At 39.6% G+C, this 27,152-nt stretch overlaps 1 protein-coding gene across 5 annotated transcripts in view; it reads left to right on the forward strand.

The window, feature by feature from the left end:
• Positions 1 to 27,152, forward strand: part of Cfap20dc (CFAP20 domain containing) — a 255,472-nt gene that overhangs the window by 206,889 nt on the left and 21,431 nt on the right. For all 5 annotated transcript variants that reach the window (XM_036199888.1, XM_036199890.1, XM_036199889.1 and 2 more), the window contains one exon: positions 3,787 to 3,848. In XM_036199888.1, the coding sequence (XP_036055781.1) occupies positions 3,787 to 3,848 (62 nt within the window). The remainder of the gene's footprint in view (positions 1 to 3,786; positions 3,849 to 27,152) is intronic.

Here is a 27,152-nt window from a genome sequence, read left to right on the forward strand (position 1 = left end):
TTCCTTTTTTAGTACTTTATTTCTGTCCCTCCATGAACCGAAAGTCAAGAAAAGCACACCTAATATGCATGCTGTTCTCTGAGTAGATGCTTCAAAGCTATTATTCCTTCAAATTAAAAAATCCTCATACCATAACCTAATATAATATATAAGCCTTCCCAGCTTGGAGAAAGGGGGTGAGGAGGATCTAAATGCTCATCTTATGCATCCATCAATGTGGCATATTACAAAGCATAATATTAAAAAAAAGAGGCAAAATTCACTTAATAAAATCCCAAGCATACAGTTAGGTTCTCAGACAAGTTATTTATGGCCTTGATTAACCTTGCAATATTATTGCCATTTTGAATAGATTTTACATAACAACATAAAGATATTGTCTGTACCTCTCAACATATCAGGATTATCTTATCTCTTGTTTTTTTATTTAGCCTTCCTGCTCTCCCTTACCTTCCAGCAAATTGATCATAGGAAGTCAAAGTCTCTGGGTGGTGGTGATTTTATGAGTCCCTCTTTCCTGGCACTAGGCAAAGCAACAGCACCCCCAAAAGGACAAAGTCTACCATTGCCAGACTTTTTCATGCTGCCAGGAGCCTGTCTGTGTTTTACATGATTCCAGGCTGCTGTGCATACAAAACTGGCATTGTAAGTGTTTCATACCTAATAGGTCTTAATTTCTTCTAATTTACAGACCTATTAGTTCCTCAGCTCTTTGGGAAATGCTGGGTTTGTTATCCTGGTAAACTAGGCAGGTAGGGATTGGCCATGCTAGGCTGTAGATAAAAATCTTATAAAACTATAGAAATGATATGTGAAAACTGATATTAGAGTCACAGTAATTTCTGTGCTGTCAGAAGAAATATAAAAATGTCTGAGTTGTTCTGTGTTCTATGGCTAATGACCGTGAAAGTCACCTCTCAATATAAACATTATTCTCAGAGTGCTCGTTGTCTATTATATCCTACAACAGTTGCAAGTTTAGCAAAACTTACTGTCTTTAATTTTAAAAATATGGTGACATATCCTGAGAGTCAAATCAAGTGAATTTAATTTATTGGATAGTCTCATATACTCCAGAAAAAAAATGTATCTTGGGACTCGGTTTTTTCATGCCATATACTGAATAGACCCTGCCATGTTGTCATTCAGAACATTGTATTCCACATTCTGTGTAAATTCACAAGATGCATTAAATAATACAAACAAACTCGTGTTGAGATGGAAAGCTGTGGAATCTCACTAAGTGGGTGCAAAGTCTGGCTCCACTGTTTCCTGGCAGGCATGATCCTGGCTTAATACTAGTATCTGAATGTCCTCTTCTAACAAATGGAGTTAATTATATATAGTTCACAGGCTTCCTGTGGGGCTCAAATGAGATATTCTCTCTCAAGAATTAGCATGGATTAAATATAAGTCACTGCTATTGCTGTTGTGTCTATTTGTATACACTGGTAAGTTGCTGCAATTATTGGTATTGTTGTAGTTTCTTGTAGGCATCAGTAACAGTCTTTCAAATATACTTACAGTATTCTACAGATAAGGCTGGATTCTAAAATCAAACCTTAATTTTATTTTCTATCACAGGTATTGTCACAGGATGTTACCTACCGAAAAATAAATTTACTGTTGCATACGTAGAGAAACACAGTACAGAGGGAAAATGTCTTCTTCACTACCCACCTAGATTCATGGCTAAGGAACTATAACAGAAGACAGATTAAAGAAAAGCATACAAATTCATTCCATATAAGGTTTTAATGAAACAATAACCCTCAAAAATAAATGAAGACCGAAAGAAACTGTTAAACATGTATTTTCCAAGAAAAATGATTAAATGCATATTGACATGCTAGATTTGACAGAGTGGAAACTCATAGAGAAATATGATTTAATATAGGTTATAAGATCTATTGGAAATATACTGGGAGTACTTAGCAAGGCCTTTTGATGGGTTTCTTCCCTGCATCTTCAGAAATGAGGGTTTTCTGGTCACATAGGATGTGATGACTTGGTTCAGGGGCAGATCACAAAGTCCTGCCTAGGTTTTATGAGCTGCATGAGAAGTAAGGAGTCAGGTAAAGGTCAGGAATGAGTGACCTTGTTGCTTCTTCTGTTTCTCAAATGCAAGATACTGAATGTGGCGTAGTGAGACTTAAACCCCATAAAATCCACTTGGTGACATTTGCCTTCAGACAGACAGCCACTGACCCTCCCATACCTTCATGTCACCAGTTTTTACTGCTCTGAAAAGCTTCTGCTGAATGTTTTCAAACACTTAAGAATTGTTATTGGCTGTGCTCTTCCCCCTTGTATCACTGAATCTATTGTACATTATCTAAACATGAGCAAAGATGGAAAGGGACAAGCCCACATCGTTCACAGAGCTGCATCACAAACACAGTAGACACTTCCAAGGAAGGAAAGACAGCATCTGGAGTAAGGGCTTGGAATTAATGATTATAAAATTCAGGGGTGGATATTTGCCTGAATATCAGAACTGTGGTGCTCAGAAAGTTTTGGAAATGCGTGTGAAAATAAATAAGCAGAAGTCTATTCACTGGCAGCCTCGGTGCTGCTGAACTACTGAGTGAATACCAATGAATTTATTACTGGGAATAATTTTCTATACCAGTGTGAGTTAATCCAAAGAAGCAACTCATTAGGCCTTTTGCTTGCTAATTTCTCTTGCTATGAAATAATAAAGCCTAAATCATCAACTAAATTTCACTTGCAAATTGCTGGAAGTTTGATTTCTCTAGTGAGATCAAATATGGCTTATGACATGCTTTCTTTCCACTGTTCTCTCAGCTGTTGTTTCTTGTTACTGAAATGGTGATGCATCAATGCCATTCAGTTACCAAAGTATCTGTGTGCACTGAAATTCACAGTGAGTCATAGGTAGCCAGGCTAAATGACGTGATCATCACACAAATCAAAGGAATACTTGCAAGAGAGTTTATGCTTATGAATTCCCATCACCTGTGTAATTAATCTTTTGGGACCCCTTAAAATAATAACTATGTGGAGAATAAGGAAGGTCGTCTCTTTATGTACAGCCACACTGCTAGGCTTAGCTGTGGGTCAGCACTGTGAGGCCACATTCACTGTGGGTAAGAAAGCCTTAACACCAACCTCTCTGGAAATAGCAATAACATCCTGAATTCAATTAACAAATGCATGGCAAATTCCAACTTGTAATAAAACAAGAATGCCAAAATAAAGTAGTTTTTCATCATTATTAGCCACATAATTTAGAATTATGTTCAAAATGGAGTTTGTATTAGCTGTAACACACTTTTCCCCCTTTATAGGCCAAAGAGGAAAGATCAAGTTTCATTACTGGCATTAGTTTATTTTTCTGGCGTTTTTTTTTTTTTTCTCTGCTTTGTTTTTGTTTGTTTTTAGTTGTATTTCAAATAATAAAGGTTTGTTGTGGGAGGAAATTTGAGAAAAATCTTGTTTTCTTTTGCTGTCTCTAGAAATAGCAACAGTATAAAAACTCCACAAGAAGAACTCTCCAATATGTGACCTTTATTTACATTGTAGATGCTATTGAACCTTATCACAGGCTATTAAAATAGCCTGCATTTTATCTTTTACTTCACCCTGTGGTATGCTGAGTCACTCAGGGCCTTTGCCTGTGCTGTGAAGCAAAGCCAGTCCTTTCCTATAAATGGGATATCAAAAATGAGAATTGTTGATATCAAAATATCAAAGTGAGAATTAGTGTGACAGTGTGCCCTGTGCCGACTGGTGCCTACCTCACAGGTATTTTTTCTTTTACAGCCTGTCAACCAAGGACGTCACTATCAAAAAGAAATGAATCCACCTTCTCCATCAAATCCTCGGTAAGAATCATCAATAACCTACATGGTTTTGATTTGAAACTTTATACTTGGAAAGTTGTATGTTATTCTTGGTTATATAAAATTTATCTGCCAAAATTTTGTTGGTTTGTGTTGTTGTTGTTGTTGTTGTTGTGTTGTGTTTGCTTGGGGATTGCTTCGCTTGGTCTCCAACAAAGTCTCAACATGAAATAACTGTCCTGAAACTTGCTGTGTAGATCAGGCTGGCCTTGAACACACAGAGATCCACCTGCTGGTGCTAATGTCCACCGAGACTTAATTTCTTTTGAAATTTTACTTCATCTGCTTTTCTTATTCAAACTGTATAGTAGTGATAACAATCCACCTGTGTTCAAATACCTGGCTGCAGGGTTTCATGCAAGTCATCTAATGCAAGGTCATTCAGGCACAACAATTATTTGATGATATTTTGAGGAAGTTCAAAAAAAATAGATGAAAAATTCTTAGCATAGTTGTTAGCACACAGCAAACTCTTTCTAAGCAGTAACTTACTCATGATTTTCATAAATATGCCATTTTATAGATATTTGATGTCTAGGACATATGGAGAATGAGTATTTTATATGCCTTTAAATTTATTAAGATGTCTTATTCCATTTCAAATGACAATTCACTTTTTTCATAAATTCATAATTTTGTAATCTCAAAATATGTGATACTTCAAATATAATATTGTTATCTGAATCATATGTTAACATAATTTTAGGCTGATTATGAATAAACACGTCTGAATTTGAGCTTTAAAAACACATAAGATAGCCAGTCTTGGAGAGGCTAAGACAGGAGGGTTGCTGCAAGTTTGAGGGCAGTCTGGACTGCATGGTGAGTTCTGGACTAGCCTGGGCTACAGATTAAGATCATGCCTCAAAAAACAAACCAAAAAAGGGCATAAAGTATTATAATACTACTGCTCTCATGCATACTTATGGAAGCTAGTTTATTCAGATAAATCATTCCTTCATTACTGTTTGCTATGCATAGGGGGTTATTGGAAGCCAGTAAATCTCAAGCTCCATTGATTCCATCTCCATTAACAGGAATCCATCTCTGATCCGTTTGTGAGTTGCCCTGTGAAGTAGACTGATATCAAGGAGAGCACACTCTGGGTCCAGAGCATGGTCTGTCACATCATGTTTGAATTCCACCCACTGTGACTTGCAGCAAAGACAATTTTGCTAGTGTTGAGAGAGCTGGGAAGGGCGAGAGAGAAGCAGGAGGCATTTGTTCAATTAGAATGCCATGGTGCATATAGAAGAGAAAGACAGGCAGGGTACTTTCTCCATCCCTGCTTGCAGCCTCCTTTCTGCTCCATTCTTCTCTCTAAACACAAGCTCTCTCTACATCTCATTCCAAATATAACTGTCTGATAGCTCTTGAGTTTATATATTGCATTTCAGTCTACATATAGAAGCTAACAAAATATATCTGAGTCTCAATTTCTACTTTCTAGGTTTTTGGGGGAGGGTGTTTTTATGTTTGCTTTGTTTGCTTGGTTGGTTTGGTTTTTCAAGACAGGGTTTCTCTGTGTAGCTTTGTGCCTTTCCTGGAATTCACTCTGTAGCCTAGGCTAGCCTGGAACTCAGAGATCCTCCTGTCTCTGCCTCCTGAGTGCTGGGACTAAAGGCATGCACTGCCACCACCAAGGGGCTACTTTCTAGTTTCTACTTTCAATGTGATTGGCTTAGAGTGAGTAGACCAAGTATCCACTTCTGGTCCAATCCACAAGGAATAGTGAGCTAAGCCATGGAAGAGTCCTAACAAGGCTCCTGGGAGACCATCTATATGGCTTACAGGACTTTTATTAGATACAGCTGAGAATATTTATGACATGACTAGAAATTAGTACTCATCCTTGTGTTCCTAGTCCATGCACCTGATATGAACTTTGAAGAGTTATCACTATCACAAATAATGAGTTTAAAATTGAGATTAGAATTTCAGTGCTTATAAAAAGGCATTTTCATATTCATTCATAGACAGACAGATAGGTGGTGTCACTTAACAACCTTACGTGGTAAGTTTCTTTTCTATATGAAAAAAAAAAAAAAAACTGGAAATCCAACTTTAATCCTAACTATAAGAACTTGAGAATTTGTAGTTTAAACAAGTGAGAATGGGAATAAGATATCCTAGAAAGTAGAGCATTGACTTCAAAAGAAGTCATCATTCACCCAATAACCTGGTAGATTATATCAGGCAAGTCTTTCACCCTTTCCAAATTTCATATCATAATACAAACCCCTCGTGTAAAAAAAAAAAAAAAAAAAAGAAAAGAAAAAAAAAAAAATGAGAGCTACATGCCATCTGAGATTAAGGTCCAAACTTAGGATTCTCTGACTTCTACAATACTCATTCCCACTATGAAGGGTCACGTGATTTGTTTTTCTTTTGCTAAGCTGAAGAAAAGGGTCATAAACACTGGATGAGTGATTGACATTTTGATGGGACAGTATGTAACTCTGACTTTTCCGGGTTGATTTCAAAAGATAGAATACAAAAAAAAAGTTCACCAACAGAATAGACACTTTTTCTGCAACCAAGTATTCATTCACTTAGGAGAAACTACTTTACATTTCTTCATAGTAAAATTTAAAGGAAAAAACTATAAAGAACAAAAGTTGTTTTCAACCCCATTTGCTATCAGGTAATCCACAGTTTCCTAGAAAATTATTATATACCTTCAAAAACCCTGCAGCTTATGTGGCTTGGCTCCTGACTCATAAATTCTGCAGCCTGGAGAGCTGACAGGAAGGCATTATTGGACCATAAACATAGAGGATGGTAAATTTTTGAGATCAGCATTATTGTCATTTAAAGAGGGATGGATTGATTCATGTGATACATGTGATTTAATTTCAATTGGTGGCTAGCATTATGGTTCAGATTTGCATTTATTGTGTTTCTGATAAATAATACCCCATACTTTACATCTCAGAATATAGGACTTTAAAGTTAGAAGGACAGGTAACTAATATGAAAAGACATGTGAGAAGCTATCTCTAATTGCACCCTCTTGGATAAAAGAACATCTAACCTGAACCTTAAATGGGAAGTTCTGTCTAGGGAAAGTCTAAGCAGTACCTAAAAAGCAGGCATTAGTGTGATCATAATCACAGCAAGGGCATCATAGCAGAGACAGGAAACATGTGTATCTATGCCCACTAAGAGCACAGCAGGATGTGGCCCTATGACAAATAACCATATTAACTCCAGTGAAATACTGTAACCACTCCAAGCATCTATGAACCTAAGACTTTTAAATTGCATATACTCATATGCACATATATAAGGATTTAGAGTCAACTTTCAATTAGCTTCATTAATGTAACAGAAAAGTCAGCATCCTCAGGGTCTTTCATTTACATTTTGTTCTGGAAAGATTTCCATTTCTAAAACATAATTGCTCTCTTCATTTTATGTGTGCGGGATTAATATTAGAGATAATATATAGCCCACAAAGCAAGCATATTCAGGTGACAGTAAGTTGGCTCCAGGTGGAAATAGCTAAAACACTGAACATATTCATAGCTTGTTTTCTTCACAGTGAAATCATTCACTTACACTCTCAGGGCAGTGCTTGACATTGGATTGAGGTGGGATGCAATGGTAATCATTTTCCTGAGAAGATTACAGTCTAGGAAATGAAATGTATATGGTTCACCTCATCACATACCCTGGCATGTCTCGATTTGTGCAGAGCCATTTTCCCATGTATTCTTAGGCAGGGGATGGCATTTCCCATTATTTTTCCTTAATACACCAACTAATATTTAGGCAGCATCTCAGATGCTGGGGCCCTTTCCTTCCAATCCACAGATGCCACTTCATAGGGCACTGACAGCTTTTACAAGGTGCAGAAATGGCTAACATTATCTAATACAATTTAGAGGATTGTGGGGCAGGAAGAGACAATTTCACAGTTCATTCATGTTAGAAATGTTTCCTAGCATGTAAACTTGCATGCTGCCAAAGAGAGCAGAATGGATCCTGTTTGCAGCTTCAGGTCATTTATTTGAAAATGCCATCTATGGGTTTGTGGGTTTAGAGCAGTCCCTTAGGCATAGCTATCTATATGTTTGGGCAGATTCTTCAAAACAGTAGATGATACTTTTGCTCAGTAATGAATTTTATGAAACAAGCTGTGATTGTGTTCTGGTTGTGTGTTTGTGTGGATAGAGTTGACTGTCAGTCTTTCCTGCTGAATAGGGATGCTACTTGCTATTTTATGACCTATTGGAAATTTAGGGAAAGGAAGGAATGGAGTCTAAGGCTTCATAAGGTTTTAAATGTTTTTGGAAATAAACAATACCCAAACAGTTCTAGAATATCCAAGGAGCAGCAAATGGTACAGTTTTATTGTGTTTGCTTTGTGGTTTATCACTATCTGTAGATTGTTTTTTGTGGGGAGGGGGGACGAAGAGTGTTGTTATTGTTTAATGTCATTGCAGATTATGTTTGGGTCTAATCCTTTACTGCTCTGCCACATTTTTTGTGATATAAACATACTTATAACTGCAATTATCTGATAAAGCCCTGAAGACTCTGACAAATGATTAATAACCAATGACCTTAGTTGCAGCTCATCAGACTCTACACGGGCTCCTAGACCTCCTTCACTTCTTCCTTCTTTACTTTCAGGATTCTGCTTACTGGGCTCCTCTTCTAGTGCTCAAGCCTCTTCTCTTGTGGCACAAGTGAGTCCATGGAGCTTGCACCTCTGCTTCCTCTTCACCATGTTCTTTAAACAGGGCAAAGGCTGTCCTCCCTAAGCAAACATTCCACTCCCCTCATCATGGTATTAGTGTTCTTCCTGTCGCCTGGGTTCTATGTTGTCTTGACCTGCCTATACAGGTTGTCTTTATCCCTTCTCTTGCTAGCTTTCTATTGGGAAAGATAGCAGTACCTCTGATGTTGTAATTCCATTACTACAGATTCACACTTGCTTGCTTGAGGCCCCAATTCTTCATATTTAGAGCTCTAAGCCCATGTGTTGAAGGCCTGGGTTTAAGCCTGTGGAGCCATGTGGGCAGTGGAAGTTTGGGAGGTGGAGCCCTAGTTGGAAGAAGCACACCATTAAAGGTGTGTCCTTGAGGGGGATATTGAAATCCAAACTCTGTCACTCCCCATCTCAGTGTGTGTGTGTGTGTGTGTGTGTGTGTGTGTGTGTGTGTGTGTGTGTGTGTGTGTTTGTCATGAAGAGACTGCTACATATCCCCACTGTGGCATGCTAGACCAGATCAACAGAGCCAATAACCAAAAACTGAAACCTCAGCCTCTGTAAACCAAATAACCTTTCCTCTTTTGAAGTTGCTTAGCAACTTCTGTGTTTGTTACAGTGATGGAAAGCTAAAGAACACACTTTCTCTCTCTCTCTGTTTCTCCCTCTTGCCTGTATTGTTTATATCTGAGTGAGGATAGGAGCGTTGAGAGAGTGAGGGAAAGAGGAAGCAGGAAAAGTTTTATGTGGAGATATATGGGAAATGAAAGTGCTTACCCTGAAATATTAACCAGCTAAATTTTGCATTTTGTTGCTATGGTTGTAAGAAATCTCCTCCCTTTTCCTGACAGTAGGACAGTAAGTTTGCCTTATTCTGAGTCAGGAAGGATTGTGCTCTTATAGGAGGCTTTTGTCTGGACAGTGTTAAAACCTGATTTCTAATCCCACCTCTCAGACAGTTGTGTACTGCTGTGTGCCATGCTCACTTTGCACTACACACAGCGGTCCTCTTTTTGCCTCATATATTGGAGACTGTTTAACTTTGGGAGCATTGCCTGGGACTCTCTCTTCCTGTGTTTGCATAACTACCATCTCCTGCTAATGGTGTCGCTACCATTTCTCCAGCAAGTCCTCTCCTAGCGCTCACCCTGAAATCATCATCAGTCAATTTTAATACAGTATATTTCTCACTTTGATCACAGGGCTCTTCACTAATTGATTTCTTTATTTGTTCATTTTCTACACGTACCTTTCCCCTCCAGAATGCTAATATGCAAAGTGTATGAGCTGAGCCCTGCCTTTTTTTCACTGAATAGTCCCACACCCAGTGAAAGCACAAGAAATGTGAATTGAAATCACTGAAACTGACCTTTCAAAGATGACTTTCCAATCTGTCCTCACAAACTACATCCCTATTATAGGACCTTGAGCTAGAACCCATGAACATTCAAATTCTTTACTTCCTTGGGGCCATTAGGTACCTAGCCCTATTCCTACATGTCATAATTTGCATGTAGGAATTTATTTCCATGAATTAATTTTAAACTACACCTTAGAAAATATCCATAATCTAAAGTCTCTGATAAATTGTTATTTTAAGCTTTTAAATAGAATTCACTAAAAATGAATGAGTATGTTCTTTCAGGTACTTATTGGAAAAGGCTTGTCTCAACTGGTCATTCATATCCATTCTAGAGAGTCAATGCCACTTGCACCATCTGCTTGAGTTAACACTGCTGAAGAAGAAGGTGCATTTACTCTCACTGGGCTGCATAGGCAAATGTAGTATTTAAATAAATGTGGATGGATGGATAGATAGATAGATAGATAGATAGATAGATAGATAGATAGATTTTTTAATAAAAGAGAAAAGGGTAAAAACCTGAGACTGTGGATTGGCACATTTAATCCAAGTGTCTTCTTCCCTACCCCACCCTTCACAAAGAGATTCCTGAGACCACAGCTCTACTATGAGGACAGACTTTGAAGACATCTGGGCCCTTTTCTTTTCCAATCTCCAGAAGAAGGCAGATCTCAAAAGGTCTCTGTACTTCTGTCAAGATTCCCAGAAACATCCTTGAGAATCACCCTGTTTTTCACCTCTAACCACTCTTAACCCTGGACAGTAACCCACTCAACTCAGAACCACATCTCCCCCTAGGTTGCAGGGAGGTTAGCAATTCACCAGCAGAAGTATGGTGAATGAACAGACTGGCAGCCAGTAGTACCCTGCACCATTATGTCTTCCTCCACTGCCCTTGACTCTTGCTGACTTGTCCATCCTGGTTCTTGTGATTCTCCTCCCTCAACAAGTTTGCTCAGATTCCAGGCCCAAACTAGCCAGCACAGCAGCCTACCCCTGCCCACCTACCCAGAGTGTCTTTATCTTTGCTTTCTTCCCCACTCATTCAGAGCCTCTCTGAGCCCAATAAGACCACTCTGCACTGCCCTTGGTTGTAACTAGATCTCTCTTGTGCTGCTGGCACTCAGCGCTCAGTCTGGGTCTTCTGGGTTTTCCATTGTGTGTGTTAAGACTGGGAAATATTAACCAATATTTTAATTATTGTCTTGTTTTCCAAAGTTGCAAATTTATGAACCCCTTGTTCATGGGGGCTTCAGAACAATAGAGTGCATCTTCTCTCCCCCACCTTCCCAAAGTGTCTTTGAAATGACACACCCCTAAAGAATCTTGGCATCTGAAATTAGCAAAGTGCAGTACTCCTGAGATGACTCAGGCCTCCCTAATCACTGCTATCCATCCAGATAGTGAACTCATACCCGCAGTGGCCCACAGTCCAGTGGAAAGAAAGCAATTACTAAAGCAACTGTTTACCATTCTAACAATTGAATAGTTTCAAATTTTAACCAGAAGATTCCATTTTTAGTATAATAATAAACTTTAGCAGTTATAAGTGGTAATTCTAGTTTATAGCATCTCTGTTCTGCTAGAGGTGAAGGGGCAGGCCCCTTCTCAGAGAATGATGTGTACCCTAAGAAATGGAAGACCATAATTACTGTCCAGCCAGCCCTGTCTCTAGACCCACTGTCTTGTCGTCCACTTTGTAATCCAATGCAGAAGAACTGCGTGTTGTTTAAATAAGAAACCCCAACAGCATGGGCAATTAAAAGTGTACTTTCAGCCCTTAACCCCAATGCTGCTTGATGATTCTGAAGCCCTTACCTCAGGAGCTGAATATGCCCTCCATGAGCCTGAGGATTTCCCCTCCGTGTGTCATGCAGGCAGGCACTATGCAGATGAGGAAGCAACAAGGCTGAGGGGAGAGGGACGTGTACCAAGCCTGCTGCAGGGAAGATCGCAGCCTTACAAAACTGGAGCGCATGCGCAGACTCCACTTCTGTTAGAAGTTGCCCGTTTCTTCCTTGTATTTCTTTCCATTTCTCTTGTTAGTGAAAAACATTACATTATGCTTTTAAATTGGTTGAAGTTAAAACACACAATTTATCATTTTAGCAATATTTTATGTTTATTGGCTTTTGTAGTTTCATATTATGATGTTCATTTACACATAAAAACCCACTCAGTATAATAAATATCGTGTGAGTCAAATGCTTGGCCTGTTTCAAATGACTCCAAGGTGAAAAGCAAACAACTCCTAGAGCTGATTTGATTGAACTAATACAAACATTATTGTTCTATTGACTCTTTCCTGCCCATTGATTTTTAAAAGGCTTTATATCCCTTGCCAACCATTAAAGCAAATCAAAGGCAATTTGGTGCTCAGGATGAGAAAACGCTGTGGGGTGTTGGGTATGTATATTCATGAGGGAAAGAGTCATGTATACTCTTAAACATACTTATTAGGAAATACTTCTCATAATTGCTGCAGACAACTTCTTTGCTCTTGGTTTTTGAGTTAACAGTGGTGACTCTGAAACATCACATAGACACATAGCTCAGTAACAAGTAAAGCCAAATGGTGAGCTGTAGGTGGCTTTATTATCCCTTACTGGACATAATTAAAAACTAGATCTTACATAGATTCGTGTGTTTAAGTTCATGTGTGTGACAAGGTACACACTGTAATAATAGCACTTCCTCTTGGGGATGGGCTTCATCCCTCAACTGTAGATACTCCTTCCCTTCCCGTAAGGGGTGAAACTAGAGGTTAGGAATCTACTCCTTGGCCACTGGAATTAAAAGAAATTTTTATCATGGTCTGGTCAGTGTTTTGACGTAGTAAAGAGTATACTTTTTTTGTTCTTCACAATTTGCCCTCCCCCACACTCCTTAACTATACTCTTACTGAAAACAAAAAGTACCTTCATCCTGCAAGTTAATTCATATTAGAAATCCCTAACCCTAATCCTTCGTTCTGCAAATACTACTAATCCATATTAGGAATCCGGAAAAAGCTCAGATTTTTGCCTCCTGAACTCATGGAAGAAATGGGAAACAAAGTACCCCATGTGACAGTCTCTACATCTGCTACTGAATTACCAGATTCCAGCATTAGCCAAAGAGTGCTGTGGCAAGGCTCGCAGTAAATGAAGACCTTATATATTAGGGGAGGAATGGATCTGTCACTTTGAGGGACTGTGAGGCAAAGAGTGGATTAGCTGATTACTCATAGTCAGAGGGCAGCTTGGTGAAAAATGTGCAGGAAATGGTAAGCGTGGGTTTGTGCTGATCTAATGATATTCTTAAACAATAACATTCTGCTGGTATAATATAATAAAGCACTTGGCCTGCATTTTTAAATCATCAACATATTTCTAGTTTGACCTTAAAAAACACTTCTGGCTGTTCTGTATTAAATCTGTAGCTTCTGAATTAAGAAGAAGCACCATCTAGGATGCCATGGCAGTGGCCTCACAGCGAGCATGCCTGGCCTTTCCTAAGCTAGCGCTTGCTTGCATGGCTTCCCTCTGACATCTCTCCACTGTTCCTGCTTTTCTTTCCAAACCTGACTTTGTGCTTTAAGTTTGCCAAAGCCTCGCAAGGGTCTTTGGGAGTCTCAGTCACAGAAATCTGTCTTCTAACAGCCATGTGTAGTGGCATGCTCATCTGTCCTCATCAGCTTTTATTGTCATTTTTCAGCTTTATACTGAGATTATAATTTATGAATAAGCCTACTGTTTTTCCATGGATGGTGGATAAAGAGGGGGTTAGTTTGAGTTGCTCATTCAGTCATAGCAAGGAAATGAATTACTTTTATGTTATATCATTACAGATATTCATCAGAGAAATTAAGGAAATTCATATTTTGTACAAATAAACATGAGATATGAATAGCACACATGTAACTAACTTGATAAAGATGGACATGCATTGCCAAGAACTGTCAGAATAAAATGTCTCTGGTGCCTTTAAACAATGTTCTCACATCTTAGCATTCATGCCTAACATGACGGAGGCATGGTTTGTTTTATATTATCTTCTCTTGGTTTGCTATTGGGGGCTTTATGTGATTTCATGTAACAAAACTTGAAAGGAACTAATACTTGCTGTCTGAACACTTGTGCCTAAGCCCAGTGCAAATACTCAGAAGCCAGGGCTTGAATCCTAGATGATAACAATTCAAATTACCGTGTGTGTGTGTGTGTGTGTGTGTGCGCGCGCGCGCGCGCGCAGACTTACCAGGATTTAGCATGGCTGTGGACTTTTCCTATTCTTAAATTAAGACTGCCAAGTTAGGGTAAATAAAAGAGCTACTAGAAGAAACAGGCCAAGGGAAGGACTTCTGAGCTGTGCCTGATGGAGGCAGTTTGTGTGTGTCTTGGCATCCTAGCATAGTCATTGTCTTCAGTGCTTGTCATTGATGCTATTTGTCAAGTGTTTCCAGCCCTTCAGACTTCTAGGCACACATTTGGTTGGCACTTACACTTCCTCTTTTTTTTTTTTTTTTTGGCCTGCAGCCAACCACCCCACTCATTATAGCCAATAGATTAGTAGCAAAATTGCTTCAGTTATTGTTTGGCATTGGTACATAGAACAAGTGGGTTTTGGAGGTGACATAACACTCTGGTTAAAGCCCAGCCTGGCAGTAAGTGTGGGTTTGTATCCTTAACCTCTCCAAACCTCACCATTATCCATAAGTAGGCAATTACTTCCTACTTCCAGGTTTGCTACAAGGGTTTAGTGAGGTAATTCACAGGCCTCTCATGAATATCTTCCTAAGTGATAGAAGAAACAGTGATAACAGGGTATCACTAGTAAACTGAGAATAGAAAGAAAAAAATCAGAATATGAGGGAATTAGAGAGGGGTTTAACCCAGAGTCTCTTCAAACTCTACACATCTGTGCCAGGGAAGCAGGCTTGGCACAGCACAAGGCATTCCCTTCCATCATCAGATGAGTCCAACACTGGAAACCCTGATGCCAAGCTGGAGAGAGCTTCCCTCTGCTCCTCTCCCAGAGCAGTGCATTGAACCACTGCCCTTTCACATGGGCCTTCCTTATTAGCATGTCTGAGTTGTTTTGTTCATGCATTCCTGGTGCTACCATAGTCCTAACCACCTTCCTTGGTACACTGTTGGGCTTACCCCATTGGTGTCCTCTCAGCTGAACAAGGTAATTTAGATGTAATCCAAACCATGTGGACTACAGCTCCCCTTTACCAGGACACTATGCTTTATGGTGCAGGGTGAATCATGCACCATAAGGCATAGTGAACGTTTTCAGTTCCCCTGTCTCACTAAAGGCTTACATTCAGTGTTTAGTCACCTAAACTTTCTACCATCTTTCCCTTGGACTGTTGCTATAGACTAGTAGGGAGTCTCCATGTATCACATTTGGTTTTTTTATACCACAGCCCTTTCCCCATGGACTAGAGTGACCTTTATAAACACAGATTTGAGTCTACTCCTCTTACTAAATAAAACCTTAAACTCATGGAATATAGACTGCAAGGTTGAGTGGCCTGGTCCATTCTGCTGGTGCAACCTTATTTTATACTGTTTACTTTATAAGGGTTTGCATGCCAGCCATACTGGCCTCCTTGCTGCTCAAAGCTGCCTGTGTTGGGTCCTTCCCAACACTGCTTTCCTTACCTCTTCATTTGCCTAGTTCACACCCTTCCAGCCACTGTGCTACCTTTCAAGCATTGTGCAACATGAACTTCATAGTGGGTCTACGATTTTCATGTGATTCATTGGTTGATGTTTGTCCCACCATCCATATTATATGCTTTAGAAGGACAGCACTGAAGAATAGATTTGTAACCTCAGGGTAGAAAGAAAATTCCTAAATAGGTCTCCAGTTTCACAAGCCATAAACATTAGTAAATTCTATTATATTAAAATTGGGAACTTATTAAAGAACACTACTTCAGATAAAAGACACACTACAAAATAGGAGATATTTGCAATACAAGGGCTTGTGTCCACAATATGTATACAAAACGCAAATCAGTAGAAAAAGATAGAGACAAACCAAAAGAAAGGTAAAGTGGCCAAGACTAATGAGGGGAATATAAATACCCTGCTTGAGATGCTGTGTATACACTGCAGAGGGTAGATGTGAGTTTACCATTGTAAATGCCATAGTGGATATACATACCCTGCCAAGGGGGTATGAATACCTACAGGAGGGGAATGAATACCCTGCCAAGGGGGTATGAATATGCTGGTGAGAGGCTATAAATACACTGCTGGTGGATACATAGATGCACTGTCTGGGGGTATAAACTTCTGGAGGTAACTGTACTGCCTGAGGGTATACAGATGCACTGTCTGGGGGTATACAGATGCACTGTCTGAGGGTATACAGATGCACTGTCTGGGGGTATATAGATACACTGCCAAGGGAGGTAAAGTTGATGTAACTGCTTAGGAAAACTGTTTCATATGAGCTAAACATATCATGGCCTTTTATCCAGCAACAACATTCCTTCGTTACACAGCCAGTTCAAAGCATACAGGTGTGCATATATAAATGGTTGAGGGTCCACTCCACCTCCCAAGAACTGCTGTTAAGATTATTTTTGAGCAAGGGGCATCAAGATCATAATGGGGAAACCTTCAGAGATAACCAAACCAAACTAGTGGGAACTCCTGAAGTTTAGAACAACACCTGTGGAGCCTCCACAAGACTGGACTGGACTAGGCCCTCTGCGTAACTGAGACAGTTGTGTAGCTTGATATGCTTGAGGGGCCCCCTGGCAGTGGGATCTGGATCCATCCTTTTTGGAGCCCATTACCTATGGTGGGACACCTCGACCAGCCTTGAGACAGGGGGAGGGGCTTGGACCTGCCCCTACAGAATGTACCAGACTCTGCTGACTCCCCAGCCTTACCTTCTTGTTGGAGGGAATGAGGGGTGGGGATGGGGGAAGACTGGAGGGGTAGGACGAGGAAGAGGGAGATCTATGATTGGTATTTAAAATGAATGAAAATTTTCTTAATAAAAAAAAAATTATTTTTAAGTGAAAGCAGTTGAGCTATGGAAAAAATCTTGTTTTAGCTTTCCTTATCTAAAACAAAGCCTCCTGAAACCCAGCTGCCCTTAGCCCTAGCCCCCTAAGGGAATTCCATGCTAATTTAGCTTGGTAGACAAAGTCATCTCCATTAACATCAAAAGTCTAATAGGCCTTCCTCCTCTTTCTGTTAGGTTGCTCTGCAAGCCTTTACCTCTGGTTATTCAGTGTGCCACTCATTACTGAGGACCTCCCACATGCACTGTCAGTAAACTCTGCCTTGTCCTCATTGTGTACTGTCAATTGATCTGTAAACCCCAACAACAGAGCTCACACAAACACACCCATAACAGCCCCAAGCTGGAAAGAACTGGTTTTGTATGCTGGAAGAGATAAGTGAATTGTGCTGTATTCACAGACAGAATACTAACTACACTCAAAAGCATGGATGAATTTGGCAAATACAATATTTAGAAAATACTCTTGATAGCTACAGAGTACATACACTGGATGTTTCAAACTGGCATTTTGAGCTGTAGTATTGCCATCTGGTGGCCTTTGAGGAACAAAAAAACATATTGACTAGGAGAAGCAAGAGGAACTCCTCTTTCCGGCCCCAGGGGTGGCTACAGCTTGCTTTGGTCTCTATCCCTGAATTGTGTGTTTATTTACTTGTACACTTTTCCATGCAAAGTTCACTAGTAAGGGTGAGTGCAGTTCTGGGGCTGATGCATTCCACATGCTCTTATACTGCGTGCGTCTCTGCCTTTCTGTTTCACAGCTTTCTGCAGAGTGGGAACCACATGAAGGCTGGATAGCTGCTGTGGTAACACTGAATAATTGCAGTGACTGCTAGCCTGGCCCTGGAAAGAGTTATTACCCTCCCTGGGAAGCCTAATTGAATGGCCCATGCCCATGCTACAAGATTATTCCTTCTCAAATGTTTTTTAAAGTAGCATTTTACCATCATATCTGTTTAAATGTCCATTTGTCGCCCACATTGACATCCTATCACAATATTTTTCATTAACTGAAATGTTACAATTAGCACATTCTGCAGCTGCTGGGGGGAAATTAATGTCGTCAGCAGTATACCCTGTCAGCTTTCTCTGCTCTTTGCTTTCCTGTGTAGACAGTCAACACAGTGGGGGGAGGAGAGACGGGCACATTGTCACCCACCTCACAGAGACTTTCTTTTCAGCATACCTTGTTTTATTTGAGTAATAAAAATAAAGGTATAACCAAATCTTCAAAGGAAAAATGGAAATCACTATGCAAATATAGTTTCTGATATCCCAACACATGTAATGATGAAAATGATACCTGTGGTTATCCTTCACAAAAGCCCACAAAGCTGAATTACAGCACTGAATTAAACCCCACCTACTCTCTATGCTCTTCTAAATTTCACACGAAGGTTTAAATAAATTTTTATTTTGTATTCCAATTTTAGTGTAATAATTCTCTAGTTAGAAGGGGCTGCAGTTTTCTGCTCTTAACTTGCCAAAGGCCGAGTTAGAATGCACTTGGCATGCCCTTTCTTGGAAGACTTTTAGGGATGCTAGAGAGAGCTCCTTCTCTCAGAAGCTCTGTCTGGACTTTGCAGTAACAACTACTCAAACTTCCACAATGTGGTCGATTTTACTGTGTAACTTCATATGGCAGAGTCGACTTCCCATGTGTCTTCACTGGCACAGTCTGCACTCTATTCATCATCTTATGGTGTTACAACTCTGGTGACAGGGAACTCAGTCTGTAGACCAGGCTGGTCTCAAACTCACAGAGATCTGTCTGCCTCTGCCCTCTGAGTTCTGGAATTAAAGGTGTATGCTACCCGCACCCAGCTCCTACCTCTTTTTTTTTTTAATATGGAATATCTAGGCCCATCATGCTCAGAGAATAAAATAGTATGAGAGAGTTTTCACTTTGCCCTGACATGACTTTGAATATTTAGGGAAAATTCTCAGTTTGCAGATTTAGCTACTGACACTACAATGTCACTCTTCTCTGCTTAACATTCAGCTTTGTTAATCAAGAAAACCATGGATTGGCTCTTTGCATGCTGATTAAATTGATTACAGCTATGGGCCCTGATAGCGTTTTTTGTTTTGTTTTTTTGGTTTTTTTTTTTTTTCAAGTGTCTCTAATTAATCAGACAATGCTTGATTGGCCTTTTTCTGTTCTGAGGAGATAAACTGCCTTCCAAGAGTTTTCACTCCGAATCATTCTCCATTACAAGGTAAAGAAGTGAGTCACCACCTGGGTGACTTTTGGGTTTCCTTTTATCCTTCAGCAACTAAAAAATAAAAATAAAAAGAAGAGAAAGAAGAGAAAGAAGAAGGGGAAAGGGGGAAGAGGAAGATGGGGGGAAGAAAAAGGATCCTTTTGAAAAACAAATTAAAATTTAGTATTAAACTTCACATACTCATTTGAATACAATTTTGGGAATGAAGAAAGTCTGTTCCCCCTCAAAGCTATTGGGGTGGTCTGCCCTCCACAGGAGAGGGAATCTCAACTCCTCTGCTCTAACCATTCTCTGAGAACTTGTGTCCTTTGAACTATATACATTGTTTTCTTTAGATTCCACTTTCATGAATGAGTTTTTACATGACCACCCACTTTTAGTCATATGTCTAGATGAAACACCTGTCATTCTGCAGATACAAATATGATCATTTCTAGAAACACTGTCAATACTGAAGACCTAAGGTGCTCTGCTTCATCTTTGATTCCATGCATCAAGTGAAGAAGGCTGCTAGGACCTCAGCTTAAATGGTGGGAAACAGAAAAGCAACTGGTTTTCCTATTTCTTTCCCATCAGTACATGAGTCTATAAAGCACTGTGTCCAATAAGCACTGGTCACCTTAATCACTGGCTTCAGATGTTTTTAGACACTTCAGAAGTCATCTTGTTGACACTTGATCTCATCATGTTGGGAGATCCTAAAGAGAGAGATTCTAACTTAAAGGAAGTGCCTAAGGCTAAGGTGAAACTGAGTGGCAGAATGTAGTTGACTAGGGTAGGCTGGCTGGCCACTGAGCCAGCCTGGAGTATCTGCTTGTCTCTGCCTCTCCAGCACTGGCATTGTAAGTGTGTATCTCTTCAAGCCAGGGAAGGGCAACAATCAGCAGTCCTACTTAGCTATAAAGACCATGAAAAATCAATGACCAAAACAGAAAGATATCCCCATTGGTGTAACAGTGGCACTCTTATCGTAGGGGTAATCATCAGCTGTCTAATTGGACTATGGTGTAGCTGGAGAGCTTCTCTCCAGGTGCCACCAAGCCCCCTCAGTCCCACAACCCACATATAAAATAATCACTCAGATGCTTATTTATAAACTGTATGGCCGTGGCAGGCTTCTTGTTATCTACTTCTTCTATCTTAAATTAAACCATTTCTATTAATCTATAACTTGCCACATGGCTCCTGGCTTACCTGTACCTTACATCTCATTTGTCATTGGCAGTGGCTGGCAGTATCTCTCCCTCCTCAGCTTTCCTGTTCCCAGAATTCTCTTCTCTGCTTGTCCCACCTATACTTCCTGCCTGGCTACTGGCCAATCGGCATTTTATTTACACAGAGCGATATCCACAGCACTAAGGTCTTCTCAAAAGGAAAGTTCATACCTGGTACTGTAAATCTAGCTAACTAATGATTGCTGGGGGGGGGGGGGGGGTCACAGACCCTAGAGGAGAACTTACTGTTGATATTTCCCTAAATCAGTATAATTCTCACTGTATTCTAAATACTTACAGAGTGCAGCTCTCACCCTTCATTAGAGAAGCTTCTTTTTGCAGCAGATGGAGACTATTCTATTCTAGAGATCCACTACTAGTCAAAATGCAGAGAAGTATCTTTGGGATGCCCATTTCCAAGTGATTCATCCATATTGCAACCCCTATATCTTAACGCCAACTCCTGTCCACCGCCATCTTTCTAGAGGCCTGCTCAACACATTTTAAACTTCCTGTTCTAGTTGATTCTCATTACCACCTCGGACAAGGAAAGCAGGAGGCACATATAGCTGGCTCATACACTTACTGTCCAGTGCTTCCCAGAAAACCTTGACCCATACCTCTAGAAGACCTGTGTGGTACAGAAATTCTTTGAGATCCAGAAATACATAGTAGACACATAAGAGCAGCCTCTGACCTCTTGAATTGGAAGTTTGCAGTTGATGTGTATTTTACTAGAAAACTGATCCAGTTTTTAGAAGAAATGGAATTTCTCCCCCAAAACTAAGGTATTTATCAGCCTTTCCCCCAGTCTCCTCTTGACCAGAGAAGACTTTTAAAATCCAATTTTTTTCAGTGTATAAGAAATAGTCATTGGTAGCAAATGAATGTTACTATGTATTAGACAAGTGTTGCTGTGAACTACCAAGTTCTCGACAAAGCTTCTGTGAAAAGCATTTTATTAGATTGCTTCCTCACCCCAGAGCTTTATGGTAGCAGGTATCTGAGCACCCCAGTAGCCACCTAATTGTACACCAGATTATAGACAGCCTCATTGCAGGGGGATCCTTTAAGAACACTCACAGATTAGCTGATCAGCCAGTGAGTACAGCCTCTGTTCTGTAGTCATTTTCTGTCCACTAGGATGCTTCCTCCATCAGACCATAACTATCTCAGGGCAGGAACCAAAAATAGTGTGTCCTGCAGTTCCCAGGGCTAGTAGTTACCATATATGCAAATATGCTAACTTGTGCTCATGTTTTTGTTTTTTTTCTTTTGTGTATGTATGTGTGTGTGTGGTGTTTTGCATAGTAGAAACATGTTAATAAAATTAATGTATGTAAAATAATTACCTTACCAACAAAATCCCTTTTTAAATATAGAAATGGAAGTCAGAGTCTGTCTTTTGTTTTAGTGTGTGTGTGTACACATGAATGCCATGAAATCAGAGGTCAGGGGTCAAAGGACACCCTCAGGTGCTGATCCTCACCTTCCACCTTTTTTGAGACAAGATCTCCTGTTGTTGTTCACCACTTTGTACACCAAGTTAACTAGCCTGTGAGTTTCTAGGGATTATCCTGCCTCTACCTCCTTTCTCTCCATAGGAGAGCTGGGATTACAGGTGCATGATACCATATCTGGGGCTCCAAACTCAGGTTCTTATGCTTGCATAGGAAATATCTCATACAATAAAATATCTCCCAACATAAAATCACAGTCTGTCTTAACTGAGAATATTGTCTTCAGTTCTGCCAATATCTGATTCAGCTCTACTCAAATAATGTCTACTCTCTAGCACATCCATTAGATGGACCAATTTTTTTTAACTATTATTTCTCTTATCAAAATTTTAAGGTCAATCCAGTCTTATTAAAATTCATAAGTTAGTTTTCATTCTTCCTTTGCTCTGTATTTGTGTGTGTGGTATTTAAAATGATTTCACTACCTTGATTCTTAAATAAAACACTGTCTGATGTCAGTTCTCAGCATTTACACATGGGCCCAGGAGCTCTCTCCTGTTTCAAGTGGAGAATGTGTTGGGAAGCCTGACTGAGTCCTCGAGAGAAACAGGGGGGAAGAAGATTTGGATGTGCTAGGAGAGCAAGCCTGGTGGAAAGGAAAGTTGACCAAGAAGCAGAGGCCTTTCTGTAAGAGGGGAGGTCAGTCCTTTGCAGGAAGAGGTGATGGTCAGAGCTGAAGAAACAACCAGAGTATTGATGGCAGGACAATTGTGAGAGTGGCTGAAGAAAGAACAAGAAGAGAGTCCAAAACATGGCTAGCTAGGGGAAGAAGCTCAAGCAAATTCTCAGAACTACAACTGTGATAGGACCTGCTCTGCTTGCTTTATGGTACTTTACTAACACACTGACCAAAACTAACATGGGGAAGAAGGGATTTTTAGTTTACACATCTGGATCAATATCTATCACTGAGAGAAGTCAAGGTAGGAACCTGGAGACAGGAACTGAAACAGAGACCGTAGAGCAGTTCTGCTTACTGACTTCTTTCCTATGGCTTGCTCAGCCTGCTTCCTTATACCAACCAAGACCACCTGCCCAGGAGTGGCACCACCCACAATAGGCTGCTCCCTCCCACATCAATCATTACTCAAGAATCTGCCCCACAAGCAGGAACCTTCAAGAAATATTGCTTACTAGCTTGCTCTCCATGGTTTGCTTTCATGGTTTACTCAACACACTTTCTTATTTAAACACAGGGTCACCTGCCAAGGGATGGCACTGCTCACAATGGTCTGAGTCCTCCCACATCAATCATTAATCAAGAAAATGCCCCTACAGACATGATCCACAGTCTAGACTGATAGAAGCAATGCCTCAGATGAGGTTCCCTCTTCCCAGGTTGTGTCAAGTTGACAATGAACTAACCAGTAGAGTACCTTGTAATAGAATCTGAGCTGGAATTCCCATTCTTTGGGTAATTTTTGCTTGCATAGGAAAAGGTGTGGATGTTTAAAGGAGGTAAACAAGTGAGGTATAGTTACTTGACCGCTGGCTGCTGTTTAACAAGTGACAACAAAAGAATGCTCTTGAGAAAATACAAGTAAGAATAAAGTATTTTTCTAAGGCTTAAGGTGTAGCTCAATTGCAGAGAATTGAGTAGAATGCACAGGGCACTGGATTGGGCTTGATCTTCATATTAAAATGGAAAAAAGGAGAAGGAAGAAGATTACTTAAGAAAATGGCATAAGCTGGACCAGCATTTCTCACAGTGTGCTCTGTGGTCCCAAGAGACTTGAAGTTCTGGGACATAAATGGACACAGTGCTACATCATCTGTCTTCCACTTGAGAGATTCATGGTATTTTAAAGATTGTGAAGGTGCTTCAAGAAAAAGTTCTGGTTGTTTTTGTTTAGCCTATGTTTAGTTAATATGCAGACCTGTTTTTAAATTATAGTTCATAAGCCGGGTGGTGGTGGTGCATGCCTTTAATCCCAGCACTTGGGAGGCAGAGGCAGGCGGATCTCTGTGAGATCAAGGCCAGCCTGGTATACAGAGTGAGTTCCAGGACAGGCACCAAAGCTACACAGGGAAACCCTGTCTCAAAAAAAATTATAGTTCATAAATAGCTTGCCTAGGAAAAAGCCAAACAAAGGAGTTACTTTAATTAAAAATTTTAATTGCATGATACATTAGTTATTTTTCTATTGCTGTGATAAAACATCATGACCAAGGCAACTTATAGAAGGAAGGGTTTATCTGGGGCTTGCAGTTCCAGAGGAGTAAGAATCCACCACCATCACTGTGGGAAAGTGTAGCGGCAGGCAGGTATGGAGACTAGTACAGCAACTGAGAACTGAGTGCTCACATCTAAGATCACAAACAGGAAGCATAAAAAGTAAATCCAGAATAGTGAGAATCTTCTAACTCTCAAACCTGTCCTTAGCAACATACTTCCTTCAGCAAGGCCATCATGCTTCCTAAACCTCCCCAGAGAGTGCCACTAACTGGGGACCAAGTATTCAAATGCCATAGCCTGTAGGGAAAGTTTAATTCAAATTACCACAAATGTAATCTAAATCCATGTTAAAATACTACAAGTTGTCAATAAAATTCTAGTCATTGAGAAAGCTAATGCTATATGTACCTTACTCCAGCCCCAAACTACAGGCAAGGCTCAAAGAGAAAGCCACAGTGCTGAAAAACTAAGACTTTTTCTAACTGAGGGGTTAGGGAAAATACACATTCACACCTGTTCTCTTGGTAGTTACTTTTCTTTATTCTCTCAGTTCTTCACAGATAGATAGATAGATAGATAGATAGATAGATAGATAGATAGATATTCAACAGACTTTCATGTTGAGTAGAGGAGTTACATTTGAAGGTCACATTCCATTTTTTAAGTAAAAAAAATAATAATAATACAAAAAAAAAAAATCCAGAGGCATCCTGACAATACACATGTAATAAATCTTAACTTCCTAATTGGTGGGCTGTAACTTGCACCTGCAAAGAAAGAACCAGTCATTTATTACCTTAATTCTCTTAGTATGAGCTAACTTCGGCACTCTCCAAGGCACAGAGAGCATTTTAAATCTTAAAATATATTTTTCTGTCCTGCATGTAACTTTAGATCATAAAAAAGGGAAAATTACAACTCTTTCTCGGGGCTATGAAGTACTGAGGTTAGGAATTTGTGCTGAGAGTTAATCACTGTTGTAAGTTATCAGCCAGACCTAGGAGAGAGGCTGGCATGACTATGAAGTTACTTTGCATCTTTAACCTTGGTTCAGCAAATCAGTCAGCTGACTATATGTCCTTGTGAACTGGACTGCAGCTAGCCATGTGTCCTTGTGAACTAGACTGCATTTCCTGAGAATAGTTTATCTTAAAATCCATTAGCAAGGCACCTGCTTTAAAGTTTTTTGAAGCTGGTACCACCTAATGGTGCACAAGAAACCTGTAACTGCAATTCTCAGCATTAAGATTAAAGGAATTTGAGCCAGCCCCGCTCCTGGTATATCATAAATCTGAGCATCTCCTAAGTGTGACTCACAGGCCTTGTGTGAAACAATAGGCCTAGCTATGAAACATTATTTTTATTCATCAAAATTATACTGCTTAAGGAGAAATCATCTTCCTGACAATCCACAGATATAAATGCCCAATAGATGAAATATATTTATGAGATAAACACACTATAATACAGGCAGTGAGGGATTTCCCATACCATCCATATACATCATATCAGGTACCAAAGGTACAGTAGAAGCAGAAGATATTCCAGAGTCTGTAATCTTGTGGTCTTACCTAAAACAAGATTGATCCTTCAGAGATTTTCCTCTTGGTGGACTGACACCTGAACTTCAATTGTCACATGCTGCACCTCTGACATGGCCACCAGCAGACCTCTACCACAAATAACTTGAAGAAAATATGGGTGCACTGCTATAAAATGTGGTTTAGGGAAAGATTTTCTAAATACAGATGGCCTTAAAAAATGATTGATACATTTGACTACATGAAAATAAAAAACATATAGAGAGGGAAAAAATTAAAGCAAAGACAAATAGCCAAACAAAAATAGAGAAATTATCATATAAGATGAAAAAGATATGACTATGTATGGGTATATTGATACGTACATATATACATACAACTATATGCATATGCATGTATATTTATCAAATGGCCTTAAATATGAAAATGCATTCAATTCTACTTATACTAAGGATTAAGACAAATCAAAACCACCTTATGAGAGCAGTTCTCATAGATCAGGCTAGGAAGTATTTAAAAACTTAACATGATGTCCATGTAGTTTTTGCTCTGGGGAAACTGTCACTCTTGTACATTGCTGATGAGAAAGCAGATGTTGAGGGCATTGTCAATATCTAACAATTTCCCCTTGTGCAGGGAATTTGTCAGTGTCTAACAACACTGCCTTTTATTATGGGAACTTACCTTGGAGACACACTTCCAAGTCTGTAGAAGAGATGAGATCCCAAAGGTCTTCCCTGTGGCACTCATTGCATTGAAAACATGCCCAAATGTAGGATGGGGATGCAAAGCCTAAGGAAGAGGTCTGTAAACATGAGGGAGAGTTCCAGGATATATTACAAGGTAAAAGTTAAAAAGAAATAAAGAAACTACAAAAGAACTAACAATAGCATGCTGCTTTTGCGTGAGAAGAGGGAGGTTTTTTTAAGAAATATATGTTTATAGATACACATACTTGCATGCAATAATAGTAAAAAAAAAAAAAGGCCATGAATTTGAAAGAAAGTGGGATGCATATATGGGAGGATTTGGAGGAAAGAAAGGAAAGGGAAAGTGTAATTATGATCTCAATTTTTTTAAGAGGGAAAAGGTATGTTTGGGCTTTCTTTTGCAAGCAAAACATTACTCTTAACAGAATGGGTGGGGATAGACCAAAGAGGAGAGTCCACAGGGAAGGATAGAAGGGTCTAACTTTATCTGAACACATTATTCAGAGCATTTGTATTCTTCAGTTGTTAATGTTTTATTATTCAACAACATTAAAAAATATATAACTCAAGGAAAATGGAGAGGGAAAATCCTGACAGTGTACTATGAACAGAAGCAGACAATGTGCTTTCACATGAATAATACAACCAGACTGGAGAGGACCAGAGAGGGCTAACTCAAGAAAATTTTGAGCATGGTATTTTGACAAGGGAAAAAAGAAACTCTGAAAGTATAGAACTCTAAAGAGCAAGTGTGTAGTACGCTAGAATGCTTGTTTGTGTTGTGTTGT

Source organism: Onychomys torridus, chromosome 9 (assembly GCF_903995425.1).
Source record: "Onychomys torridus chromosome 9, mOncTor1.1, whole genome shotgun sequence".
Lineage (NCBI taxonomy): Eukaryota > Metazoa > Chordata > Mammalia > Rodentia > Cricetidae > Onychomys > Onychomys torridus.